Consider the following 13,240-nt stretch of genomic DNA (forward strand, 5'->3'; position numbering starts at 1 on the left):
ATTTGATCTCTGGTTCCTCTGCCTTTTCTAAATCCAGCCTGAACATCTGGAAGTTCACGGTTCACATATTGCTGAAGCCTGGCTTGGAGAATTTTGAGCATTACTTTACTAGCATGTGAGATGAGTGCAACTGTGCAGTTGTTTGAGCATTCTTTGGCATTGCCTTTCTTTGGGATTGGAATGAAAACTGACCTCTTCCAGTCCTGTGGCCATTGCTGAGTTTTCCAAATTTGCTGGCATATTGAGTGCAGCACTTTCACAGCATCATCTTTCAGGATTTGAAATAGCTCAAGTGGAATTCCATCACCTCCACTAGCTTTGTTCGTAGCGATGCTTTCTAAGGCCCATTTGACTTCACATTCCAGGATGTCTGGCTCTAGGTGAGTGATAATCACACCATCGTGATTATCTGGGTTGTGAACATCTTTTTAAATTACCATGTTTCAATAGCTTTAATCATCGCATTTGCAGGGAGATTTTAAAGAATTAAAGACAGGGATTGTGAAAATCAGTCTTACATACACAGAATCTAACCTTTCAGTGGCTAAAAGGCTCTGCATCTTATTTACACATTTAGATAAAGAAACTCAGTTTACTCTTACAAGACCAGTTTCACCACAGCATAAAATCCTATGAACCTCCTTCAGATGAATAAAATCTAAAGTAAAGAAAGCTGTGAAGTCCTGGAAAGCCTGGGTTCCTTTTAAAGAAGAGGTTTTAAATGTCCCACTCCCCTGTGGGGGTTCCACATCGAAAGCACACACACACAGGTCTGAAGGCTTAATGCCAAACTTTTCCTTAGAAATAAATTCAGAAGGAACCTTCTGAAGACTTCACATCAGAGCATTGCCAAGAAGTGATGTCTGTGTGTCTGGCTGGGTTGTCAACCATGCTTCTGTGAGATGTATTCTCATAGAATTAGTCTCAGCCAGAGGGTCTTCTGAAGTGCTGTTTCTTTCTTTCTTTCTTTAACAGACTCATTTTTATTAATGTAAAATCCACTAACTCTTAGAAGAAACTCATGTCCTACTGGTCATGGCATTTTCTGTGTTCAATTGTTTGAGACTATCTATTTTAAGTTTTGAGTGAACAAAAATATTTGGTTTAGGGAATGTATGAGTATAAACAGGCACCTCAGCTACTACTGAGAATTACTGTGTCAAGAAATTAAAATACTAATAAAAAGTAGGAAGACCAAGAAGACTGTAGACCCTGGCCAAGTTTAGAGATAAAGTCTGAAATGCTCCTGAAGGGGCAATGGGACCACACGGTTCTTGGGGTGGGTTTTTGTCACAGTTCAGTCTGTTAAGAGAGAGGAACAGCAGGATAATTGTCTAACTCTATAGGGTACAACAGAACCTTATTTTCTTTCTTCAAGAAAATTAGAGATACCAAAGGAACATTTCATGGAAAGATAGGCACAATAAAGGACCGGAATTGTATGGACCTAACAGATGCAGAAGATATTAAGAAGAGGTGGCAAGAATACACAGAATTAAACAAAAAAGATCTTCATGACCCAGATAACCACGATAATGTGATCACTCAGCTAGAGCCAGACATCCTGGAATGTGAAGTCAAGTGGCCCTTAGGAAGCATGGCTATAAAAAAAGCTAGTGGACATGATGGAATTCCAGTTGAGCTATTTCAAATCCTAAAAGATGATGCTGTGAAAGTGCTGCACTCAATATGCCAGCAAATTTGGAAAACTCAGCAGTGGCCACAGGACTGGAAAAGGTCAGCTTACATTCCAATCCCAAGGAAAAGCAATGCCAAAGAATGTTCAAACTACTGCATAATTGCATTTATCTCACATGCTAGGAAAGTAATGCTCAAAATTCTCCAAGCCAGGCTTCAACAGTATGTGAACTGTGAACATCCAAATGTTCAAGCTGGATTTAGAAAAGGCAGAGGAACCAGAGAACAAATTGCCAACATCTGCTAGATCATCGAAAAAGCAAGAGAGTTCCAGAAAAACATCTATTTCTGCTTTATTGACTATATCAAAGCCTTTGACTGTATGGATTACAACAAACTGGAAAATTCTTCAAGTGATGGGAATACCAGACCACCTTACCTGCCTCCTGAGAAATCCCTATGCAGGTTCAAAAAGCAACAGTTAGAACTGGACATGGAACAACAGACTAGTCCCAAATCGGGAAAGGACTATGTCAAGGCTGTATATTGTCACCCTGCTTATTTAACTTATATGCAGAGTACATCATGTGAAATGTTGGATGGGATGAAGCACAAGCTGGAATCAAGATTTCCAGGAGAAATATCAATAACCTCAGATGTGCAGATGACACCACCCATATGGTAGAAAGTGAAGAACTAAAGAGCCTCTTGATGAAAGAGAAAGAGGGGTGTGAAAAGCTGCCTTAAAACTCAATATTCAGAAAACTACGGTCATGGCATCCAGTCCCATCATGGCAAATGATGGGGAAACAATGGAAACAGTGAGAAACTTTACTTTTAGGGGCTCCAAAATCACTGCAAATGCTGACTGCAGCCATGAAATTAAAAGACGATTGCTCCTTGGAAGAAAATCTATGACCAACCTAGACAGCATATTAAAAAGCAGAGACATTTCTTCACCAACAAAGGTCCAACTAGTCAAATCTATGGTTTTTCCAGTAGTTATGTATGGATGTGAAAGTTGGACTATAAAGAAAGCTGAGCGCTGAAGAATTGATGCTTTTGAACTGTGGTGTTGGAGAAGACTCTTGAGAGTCCCCTGGACTGCAAGGAGATGAAACCAGTCCATCCTAAAGGAGATCAGTCCTGGGTGTTCATTGGAAGGACTGATGGTTGAAGCTGAACCTCCAATACTTTGGTCACCTGATGCAAAGAGCTGACTCATTGGAAAAGACCATGATGCTGGAAAGATTGAAGGCAGGAGGAGAAGGGGATGACAGAGGATGAGGTGGTTAGATGGCATCACCGACTCAATGGACATGAGTTTGAGTAAACTCCGGGAGTTGGTGATGAACAGGGAGGCCTGGTGTGCTGTAGTCCATGAGGTCGCAGAGAGTTGGAAATGACTGAGGGACTGAACTGATAGGGTCCAGTAACTGTTTCCTTACCCACTGACAGTTCCTTCTATCATCATTAGTTCTTTTCTAACTCACCTAGAACAAGATACAGAGAGGCCTAAGCAGGAAGACATGGTGAGAATGCTAAGTCACTCAGTCATGTCTGATTCTGTGAGATCCCATGTACTGTAGCCCTCCAGGCCTCTCTGTCAGTGGAATCATCCAGGCAAGAATACTGGAGTGGGTTCTCATTTCCTTCTCCAGGGGTTCTTCCCGACCCAGGGATCAAACCCACATCTCTTAAGTTTCCTACATTGGCAGATGGGTTCTTTACCCCTAGCACACCTGGGAAGCCCAAGGAGACATGGCGCAGAAAACAGAGGGGAAGATTAGAACACAGGGTCCTGTCTGATTTCTGGCCATGCTAATAATTAAAAGGACCAGGGTCAAACTGTTGCACTCTGCTGGTGCTGCCTTGGAAGAGCAGGTAATGGAGGGTGGCAGTCAAGGAGGTATTGGGGATGGAAGACATGGGTGCAGCTGGCTCTGCTGGGGTCTGGGTGTATTTACAACACCCATTCTGTAGTTCTGACTCTCCCAACACTGAAAGTGAAAGTCACTTAGTTGTGTTCAACTCTTTGTGACCCCATGGACAATACAGTCTATGGAATTCTCTAGGCCAGAACACTGCAGTGGATAGCCTTTCCCTTTTCCAAGGAATCTTCCCAACCCAGGGGTCAAAACCAGATCTCCTGCATTGCGAGCTGATTCTTTACCAGCTGAGCCACAGGGAAGCCCACAACTTATCATTAACTTCCAGGTACTTGATTTAATGGGCTTACCAGGTGGCGCTAGTGGTAAAGAACCCACCTGCCAAGCCAGGGGACTTAAGAAATGTGGGTTCAATCATTGGGTCAGGAAGATCCCCTGGAGAAGGGCATGGCAAACCACTCCATATTCTTGCCTTGAGAATCTCATGGACAGAGGAGCCTAGTGGGCTACATCCAGGGGTTGCAAAGAACCAGACATCACTGAAGCAACTTAGCACGCACGTACACCCTTGATTTAATAGTGAATGACCATAACTGCCTCAACAATCACTTAGCAGTTTATTGAACTGACTTGAACCATGATGTACAAGCACTTGCTTTTGTTGTTGCTGTGTTTTGTTTGTCAATTATGTAGATCAGTTATATGGTTCTTACACCCAATGACCAATAATTGACATGTGTAAGGCAAGGATTTGTGGTGCAACACGTGCTCATATTATGGGCTGTAGCTCCCTGGCCCACGTACTATAGTCCAGGGATCACTGCTCTAAAACTACTGGTGATGGACTCTTAGCAGTGGTCATTGAACCACCATCGAAGTTTAACTGAAAAGCTGTTCAAAGATCTATCTGTATCTATATCTATACAGAGATACATAGATATGTCCACTCACAAAACAACAGTTTATAGCCTTCACTTTAAATTCTTCTTTTTCCTGATTTCCCAACAAAGAGAATCATCTTGTTCTATAATGAATGAAAATATCCTTTGAGTGACAGAATTCAAGGTGTAGTCACACCACCAGGCTATTAAGTAATTTGCCACAGATAAAACAAGATAAATTATGTTCACCATGATTACCCCTGCAATATCGATTTTTGCTCATTAGAAATAAATTCAAACAATTCTACAGGCTTGAGTATTTATTTTTCAGAACAAGGAATTTGATGAACAAAAATCCAGTCATTGTCCTAATTATCTCAATACCCATTCCAATGAAGGGATTTCAACTGTGAACTCTTTGCTGATAAGCTTTTTGAATGGCTACTTTAGTGAAGGGGGAAAACAAAGATCTAGGCATGTTTTATTAGACTTTGTAGAGGAAACACGAGTGAATTTCAGATTCTCTGTCTTTCCATCAACAGACATTTCAAAACACTAATGCTTTTTCAATGCTTTTCATCATTTCATGATACCTACCAATCAGAGACAGCAAAAATATTCTTAAAACTACTAACACCTTTGTCTGCCCACAGGATGTTGCCCTTAACTGACAATGCACAACAGACTTGGAATAAGCAAACCCTGGGAGTTACACTGGTCCATAAAAATGCATAGAGTGGGCATCTATTTCTCTTGGGAAATGGACCTCAGTTGTTAGCATGGATATTGTAGTAACACTGAGAAAAGGTTAGATATTTTGCTTAGTAATGAAAATATGAGGATTTTAGATTGTCTGTCTACAGCTTTTGTAGGGCTAGCCACATTGAGAGGATCTAATCTTTCAGAAGTATATTAACTGATTTAATTAATATAAAAAACTACTGACAGAAAATAAATGAACTATATGGGGAAAAAACAAAGTCCTTTAAATGTTGATAAGGAAATATATATGTAAACATTTATTTTGTATATGGCTACGTGTGTGTATATATTTATATAGTATCTCATCTCACATAAAGAGACATATAAACATATAGTCAATAAAAAGACACGCTACTAATCATAAGATGTTATTATTACTTATAAAATTAAATGCAATACAATTATCTCCTCCTATCCTGTTTGTCTCCTTAGCTTTCAAACATACTTTAAAACTAAAATATGTTTTGTTTATATTATATGTGTGAGTGTGAAGTCGCTCAGTCGTGTCCAACTCTTTGCAACCCCGTGGACTATAGCCCACCAAGCTCCTCTGTCCATGGCATTCTCCAGGCAAGAATACTGGAGTGGGTTGCCATTTCCTTCTCCGGGGGATATTATTATATGTTTATATTAAATTATATTATTTTATTTTGGGGGAAAGAAACTCTGCTTTCTGTGGCATGCAATTCAATGGGTTATGACGCTAGCAAAAATATTTATTAATATTAATCAACAGATAGTTTATTTTTCCTAACACAGTTTATAGATATCACTCAGAGTGATTTCATCAAATTATTTCTATTGAAGTTACAAATTCATTTTTAGAAATTAGGTTTATAGTATAAACCTTTAATTTTTAAAATTTAGTGCAGAACCTTTATATTAACACTTTACTATTAAACCTTAACTTCACTTACTGACCTGAATAACGAATCTTGAATCCTTTTTTACTGGTTGCATGGTCAGTGGACCAGCGGAGATATAACTGATTACTCTTGCTTGTAAAATTTGATTGTTCAGTATGGTTTCCACTCAAGACCACTAACAGAGGACTTTGACCAGAAGACCCTAAATGAAACAAAAAAAAAGCAAAAAAGTTATGATATGAATTAGCACCTACAAATACAGACTACTTTTAGCTTTTGATTAAGTTGGAGTCTAACTGTACAATATACAGCTATTTAGTTCCAAAGGAGACAAAGAACTCCAAATAAAGCAACAGATACAGTTCCTCATAAAAATAATAACAATAAAAGAAGCAATAGCCAACCAAAATAATTTAAGATATATATGCTGTTAATACATAATACTTGAAATGAAAATATTACTTATAAAATTACAGTAATTTAAAAAAAGAAAATAGTTCCCACTACTATTAGTATATGCAACACTGAATCGATATAGGGAATTGAATACTAGTAAAAGTACTGTTGTTTAGTCCCTAAGTCGTCCAGTTCTTTGGGACCTTCTGGACTGCAGCACTCCAGGCTTCCCTGTCCTTCATATCTCCCAGAGTTTGCTCAAATTCATGTCCATTGATTCTGTGATGCCATGCAACCATCTCATCCCCTGTGGCCCCATTTCTCCTTTTGCCCCCAATCTTTCCCAGCATCAGAGTCTTTTTCAATGAGTTGGCTCTTTGCATCAGGTGGCCAAAGTATTGGAGCTTCAGCTTCAGTAGCAGTCCTTTTAACGAATAGTCAGGGTTGATTTCCTTCAGGATTGACTGGTTTGATCTTCTTATAGTCCAAGGAACTCTCAAGAAGAGAGAGCACCAGCACCATAATTTGAAAGCATTAATTCTTTAATCGATCAGATCGATAGACTGATAGGGATAGGAAATGAACCATGAAACATGCTCAGCCTTCTTTATGGTCCAACTCTCACATTTGTACATAGCTTTGACTGTACGGGCTTCCCAGGCGGCTCAGTGGTAAAGAATCTGTCTGCCAATGCAGGAGACATGGGTTCAGTCCCTGGGCTGGGAAGATCCCCTGGAGAAGGAAATGGCAACCCACTCTAGGATTCATGCTTGGGAATGGAGGACCCTGGCAGGCTACAGACCATGGGGTCACAAAGAGTTGGATACAGCTTAGTGACTAAACGGAAGCAGTGAAAGTAAAAATTAGTACAGTTACCTTAGAGAGCAGTTTAGTAATAGCGAATACACCTGTAGGTTTAATTATATTTTTTATAAACTCCAGCATATGTGCACAAATGTTTGTATAGAAAAATGTTTATTCTAGCAACTTTTATAGGGAAATTTAGATTCTAACTTGTGGTTTGGAGTTTAAAAAGATATTAAAAATGTTTTCAAAGAAATTCTACACAGATTAAAAATGATATTTAGAGTGAAATCTATTTGCAAATAAATATAATAGGATAACAATTGTGTAAACATTCAAAAGTGTACAATATGAAAACTGTGTGAATGTTCATGTCTCTGAGTGTATAGATAGGAGATGGTACTTGGTAGTAGAGAGACAGACAGATCGACAGACTGATAGGGATAGGATGAATGTTCATGTCTGTGAGTGTATAGGTAGGAGATGGTACTTGGTATTAGAGAGACAGACAGACCGATAGACTGATAGGAATAGGAAATGAACCATGAAACATGCACATGCGTGACACTTCACAGTATTAAATGCCTCCAGGAGAGGTGCAAGTGACCCAGGTATGCAAGGAGCTCCTAAATTGATCTGAACTTGTTGCTTCTTTGAAAAAAATAATACACAAGATAAATCTGACAAAATACTACAGTAAAATAAAATCTTTCTGTATATTTAATTTTAAAAAATTGAAAAAAAAAAAAAAACAAAGCTAATACTTAACATAGTTAATAGTCACTGGCATTATTCTCATCACCGTAACCTGACACTATTTGTTGAGACAAGTCACTCTATTGAATTCAGAAGCTGCATCCACACTTTAAGGTCTCCTCCAGGACACCCGTTGATGCCATCTCAAATTCTAACAGGCTTCATGGCTTTCCTGCCGATGGAGGAGATGCAGGAGACTCGGGTGTAACCCCTGGGTCATGAAGATTCCTGGAGAAGGAAACGCCAATCCATTCCAGTACTCTTGCCTGGAGAATACTATGGACAAGTGTTGTCTGTGCTTTTTACTTGTTGTTTGAAGAGATAATTTATATTCTAAAATGAAATGCCACCAGGAAATAAATTTACCTGAATTTATACAATTTTAAAATGTCATTTTTAATGACAGAAATCGAGTCAAGTTTCAGATATTCTTAATCAAACATGTAATCCTTCATCATCTTTCATCTCTTGTCTTTGCTTATCATGTAACAAACTTTCTAGAGGATTATTCTTTAAAAATATACATGTCCATAATGAACAGCAGTACCATCTCTTTTATTAAGATGAAAGTTAGCAAGTTCTGCACAAGTGAAGACCACCATCTGTATTTTGACACCTTTCTCAGTTGAGTTCTATAATGACTTAAGTCCTATTTTTTTTTTTAATTTTATTTTTACTTTATTTTACTTTACAATACTGTATTGGTTTTGCCATACATTGACATGAATCCACCACGGGTGTATACAAGCTCCCAATCCTGAAATTGAGGAATATTCACTACTTGAGCTGTGTGTGTGTGTGTGTGTGTGTGTGCACTCAGTCGCTCAGTCACATTCAACTCTTTGCAGCCCCATGGACTGTAGCCCATGGATCTCCTCTGCCCATGGAATATTCCAAGCAAGAACACTGGGGTGGGTTGCCATTTCCTCCTCCAGGGGATCTTCCTGACCTATGGTACAAACCTGTATATCTTGTGTCTCCTGCATTGGCAGGCAGATTCTTTACCACCAGCACCACCTGGCACCATGCTACTGCTGTTAATAAAGCTTAAAATTGATATAGTCAATTTATTATTTTTTTTGCCAACTCATGAGCTATAAAACAGCCACTGCATTTCAAAAAATCAAAAGAGATGCAATGAACATGACATTTACTGCAACATAAATGCCAATGCTTAGAAATTTATTCATATGAAACTCTGACCTTTCATTTTATAGAAAAATCTTTGAGAGTAAAACCAAACCTACTCATAGATCTCTGGCAATTTTGACAGCAACTGCTTTGATATTATCTCTATTAACTATTTTGCTTGTGGTTTATCATGGGTGTGATCTGTCTGTATTTGGAGGGAGCTCACACTGTAAATGCTTTGAGCATAAATTATTGATAATGATTTTGCTTCTGAAATTAGAAGAGGTAGAAGCACTGCCAGCTAAACTTTCAATTCTACCAAAGTAAAACAAAGGAACCCACATATATTTAGAATAATTATGTAAATATATATATAACTATATACAGAATTTATAGGAATATATATACACAAAGACACACACACAGCCCCTGGAGGTTGGCTGCCTGCCTTTACTATTTGTGACATCTAATCAGCCTCAAGGCACAGTTTCCCTAGCTCCTCACTGACAAAAGAAGCCTGGTTGTACACCTGGCTAGTGTGTTACTGCTTCCTATCCTAGAGATTAAGGGCTAAGTCTTCAATAGTACGTGTCTGTTTTAACATGCACTTAAAAACTCTGAAAATGAAAATATTTCTCTTCAGTCCTCTGTTTCTACATATATAAGTATGAGTTTAATTTCCAATTTAGCTGTTCATCTTTGAAAATCCGTAAATTAATTTACTGTATATCCACAGAAGCAACTTGACTATTATGATTTATCAAGTCAGTAAAAAGCACGTGAACATACACAGAATCAATTACAGTAATTTTTTTCACTGAATTGATTGTTATTTATCTGAACTCAGTGACAAATCCATCAAAACATGTGAAAACCCTGTTATTATCTACAGCCGTAATTGTATCATGGTCTAATTTTGGGGCTATGATAATGCTTCTGTACAAAGAAAAAGTATTAACATCAGTTTCATTTCAAATTGACAATTCAAGCACATACTATGTTTCAGCAGACCACTGTCATTTTAAAATGTTCATTAAAATTGTACAAAAATGCATAAGACTCATGTTGAAAACAGTATTAGCATTTGTTCAGGGAACTATCTCTAAAAAAATTCTACATTAAGAATACTATAGCATTTATCACCCAGAAAACTCTATGGACCATTACTTTTATATATTTCTAGTAAAACAATCATTTAGACGAATTAAAGTACTTATAGCCCTCTGCTCTCTTAAATTTCCTAAAATACCTTCTAGATCAATATAATCTTAGAAGAAAGGAAAGGAAGAGTTCCTGAAATCATCCATACTTTAAAGCCTCATGTTAAAGAATTAAAGAATGGTTAATGTAAATTCAGTAAATTTTTAAGGTGTATTAAACCAGCATTTTAATGGTTTAAATTTGCAACATTAAGAAGGGCATGGTAATGTTTTTCCTATCACTTGATCTCTGAGACCATACTAGTCGAAGAATAATTCATTTTCCATGTGGGCAGGGGGGGAATGTAATTTGTCTTAAGAATATATTCAAGTTTGTGCATTATAAAACATAACAAGATCCTTATATATTAAGTGTAGGTCCCTGGTATGTATTCTTTTTCTTGACTGCACCTAGAGGCATGTGGGATCTTTGTTCCCTGACCAGAGATCTAACCCACGCCCTCCAGAGTGGAAGCTCAGAGTCTTAACCACTGGACCACAAGGGAAGTCCCAAGGTTGCTGGTATGTTAACAAAGTTTGAAGAGACTTACCATCAAATATTTCCAGTATGTCAAATTGCTTTTCACTTTGGAATGTGTCTACAAAGATGGTGATATTGTAGTTTGGTTCCACTCGGATGCTCCAGGAGCAGGTCTGAGAGTTAAAATAGTTGCCTGGATACCCTGGGCTGAGGATGACGCCAGAGGATTCTGTCCGGACTTCATTGGCTGGGCATTGTGCTAAGGAGAAAAGCACCAGGGAAAGTTTTCCTTAACAAAATCAATTCCTGGATATGCAAGCTCATGGGGGAAAAGAAAAAGCAATCTTACTAAGTCAACTGTGACCAGATTTAGTAGATGATACACACATTGCCTTTTCATCCTGTTCATGGGGTTCTCAAGGCAAGAATACTGAAGGGGTTTGCCATTCCCTTCTCCAGTGGACCACATTTTGTCACAACTCTCCACCATGACCTGTCCATCTTGGATGGCCCTACACGTTATGGCTCATAGTTTCATTGAGTTAGACTAGTCTGTGGTCCATGTGATCAGTTTGATTAGTTTTCTGTGATTGTGGTTTTCATTCTGTCTGCCCTCTGAGGGATAAGAAAAAGAAGTTTATGGAGTGTTGTTACATCAGAGCAGAACCTAACTCTGGCTCTACTGTACATTTCAAGCAGGTCCAGGGAGATTGTAAAACCCTAGGCCCTGTGCACATGCAGACAGAAAAAAAACTCTAACATTTTACTTTACTTGTTTAATATCAACACATTTCTTAACTTGAGAATACTCACTTTTGTGATAGCCCTCTGTGTTAAAATATACTTGGCCTATGTCTGGGGCCCCTGGCAGGAGCTCCCCAAACCCTTGGTGTTTCCTGAGTGCTGGAAGTGTCTTCGTGGCTCCAAAGGCCCCTGTGGGTGACACCTGAGTCTGAGCTGATGAGGTGACTCAGAGTGGGTCTGTGTAGCCTCAGAAGGACTGGTCACCACAAGCACCCAGGGAGGAGAGGGTGCGGACTTTCTGCCCACTCACACACCCAGGGGAAGCGGGGAGGGTGGGGCTGGGGTACTGGAGACTTGGTTGCACCAAAGCTCTTAAACAAAATATTTGTTGAGCCTGCAGGTTGGTGTAGGCACACATAGCGGGAGGGTGGGGCACCCCAGGTCCTGAGAGACACCTCCAGGCCCTGCCCTTTGTACCCTACTTGTTCACTCTACTGTTGATAGTACCCTATATAACATTTACTGTAAATGTGAGTCAGATTTGTTTCCCTGATTTTTGTGAGCTGTTCTAACAAAGGATCAAACCAGAGAGGGGGGTCCCAAGATGGCAGTGGAATAGGATGGGGAGAACACTTTCTCCCCCACAAATTCATCAAAAGATCGACCACTTAAATGTTGAGCAACTTCCACAAAACAACTTCTGAATGCTGGCAGAGAACACCAGGCACCCAGAAAGGCAGCCTAATCTCTTCGAAAGGAGGTAGGATAAAATATAAAAGATGAAAACAGAGACAAAAGATTGAGGGATCGAGACTCATCCTGGGGAGGGAGTCATGAAGGAGAAGTTTCCACACAGTAGGAAAACCTCTCACAGGCAGGTCTTTGGGGAGTTTTAGACTCTCAGAGGGCAACATAACCAAGAGAAAAACAAAACAAAACAAAACACAGACTCTGCACCTAACTGCAACTGCCAGAAGAGAAGTAGCCTAGATGCTCACATCCACCACCAGCGAGTTGGGGCTGGGCAGGAGGCACAGGATGAATCATTGATCCTTAGGGTAAGGACCGGGCCTGAGTGCCCTGAGGACAATCTAAGGGAGCTAACGTGAGATAGCAACCCAAACTGTGGGATCGCCAGAAAGACAAAAAATATGTCTTTCCTGCAAAATGCTTTAACTCTCAGCCTGGCATACTCACAGAACAAAGGACTGAGTGAATAACAAAGGAGAGCTGGCCGTCTGTGTGTGGGCTCCTCCCACCTCTGGAGGCAGAGAGGCAGGCCTACTACAGCCAGAGTCAGAAGGCAAGGGGCTGCTGCAATCTCAGCCCCGGAGATGGTATCCTCCACCAAACTGTGAGGCTCCCAGTTGCTAACCATGTCTTCCTGGGATCCTAGATGTTGACATCTGCAGGAGTGTCGCAGCCTGAGATCAGTGCCCTAGAGGAGACACACAACACACCTGAGACGGCGTGCTTGTGGCGTCCCTGGGAAACTGAGCAGCTGGGACCGGGCAGGTGACTAAGACACATGGCCCACCTGGGACAGTCACTCACCAAGCACCTGGTCACCTGAGCTGCTTGGACCTGGGAAGGGCACAAAACGCACAGCCCAACCCAGTCTGTGCCCTTGTGGAGTACCCAAGAACCTGAGCGGCTTAGACCTGGGAAGTACATAAAATGCAGGGCCCACTTG

The 13,240-nt window shown here is 40.0% G+C and overlaps 1 protein-coding gene across 1 annotated transcript in view; it reads right to left on the reverse strand.

Moving 5' to 3' along the window:
• CSMD1 (CUB and Sushi multiple domains 1) overlaps positions 1-13,240 on the reverse strand; it is a 2,078,553-nt gene that overhangs the window by 135,396 nt on the left and 1,929,917 nt on the right. Inside the window, exons 47-48 of the mRNA XM_040243208.1 lie at positions 10,874-11,062; positions 6,092-6,238 (exon numbers count right to left, since the gene is read on the reverse strand). Coding sequence (XP_040099142.1) covers positions 6,092-6,238; positions 10,874-11,062 — 336 coding nt within the window. The remainder of the gene's footprint in view (positions 1-6,091; positions 6,239-10,873; positions 11,063-13,240) is intronic.

Source organism: Oryx dammah, unplaced genomic scaffold (genome assembly GCF_014754425.2).
Source record: "Oryx dammah isolate SB20612 unplaced genomic scaffold, SCBI_Odam_1.1 HiC_scaffold_7, whole genome shotgun sequence".
Classification (NCBI taxonomy): Eukaryota; Metazoa; Chordata; class Mammalia; order Artiodactyla; family Bovidae; genus Oryx; species Oryx dammah.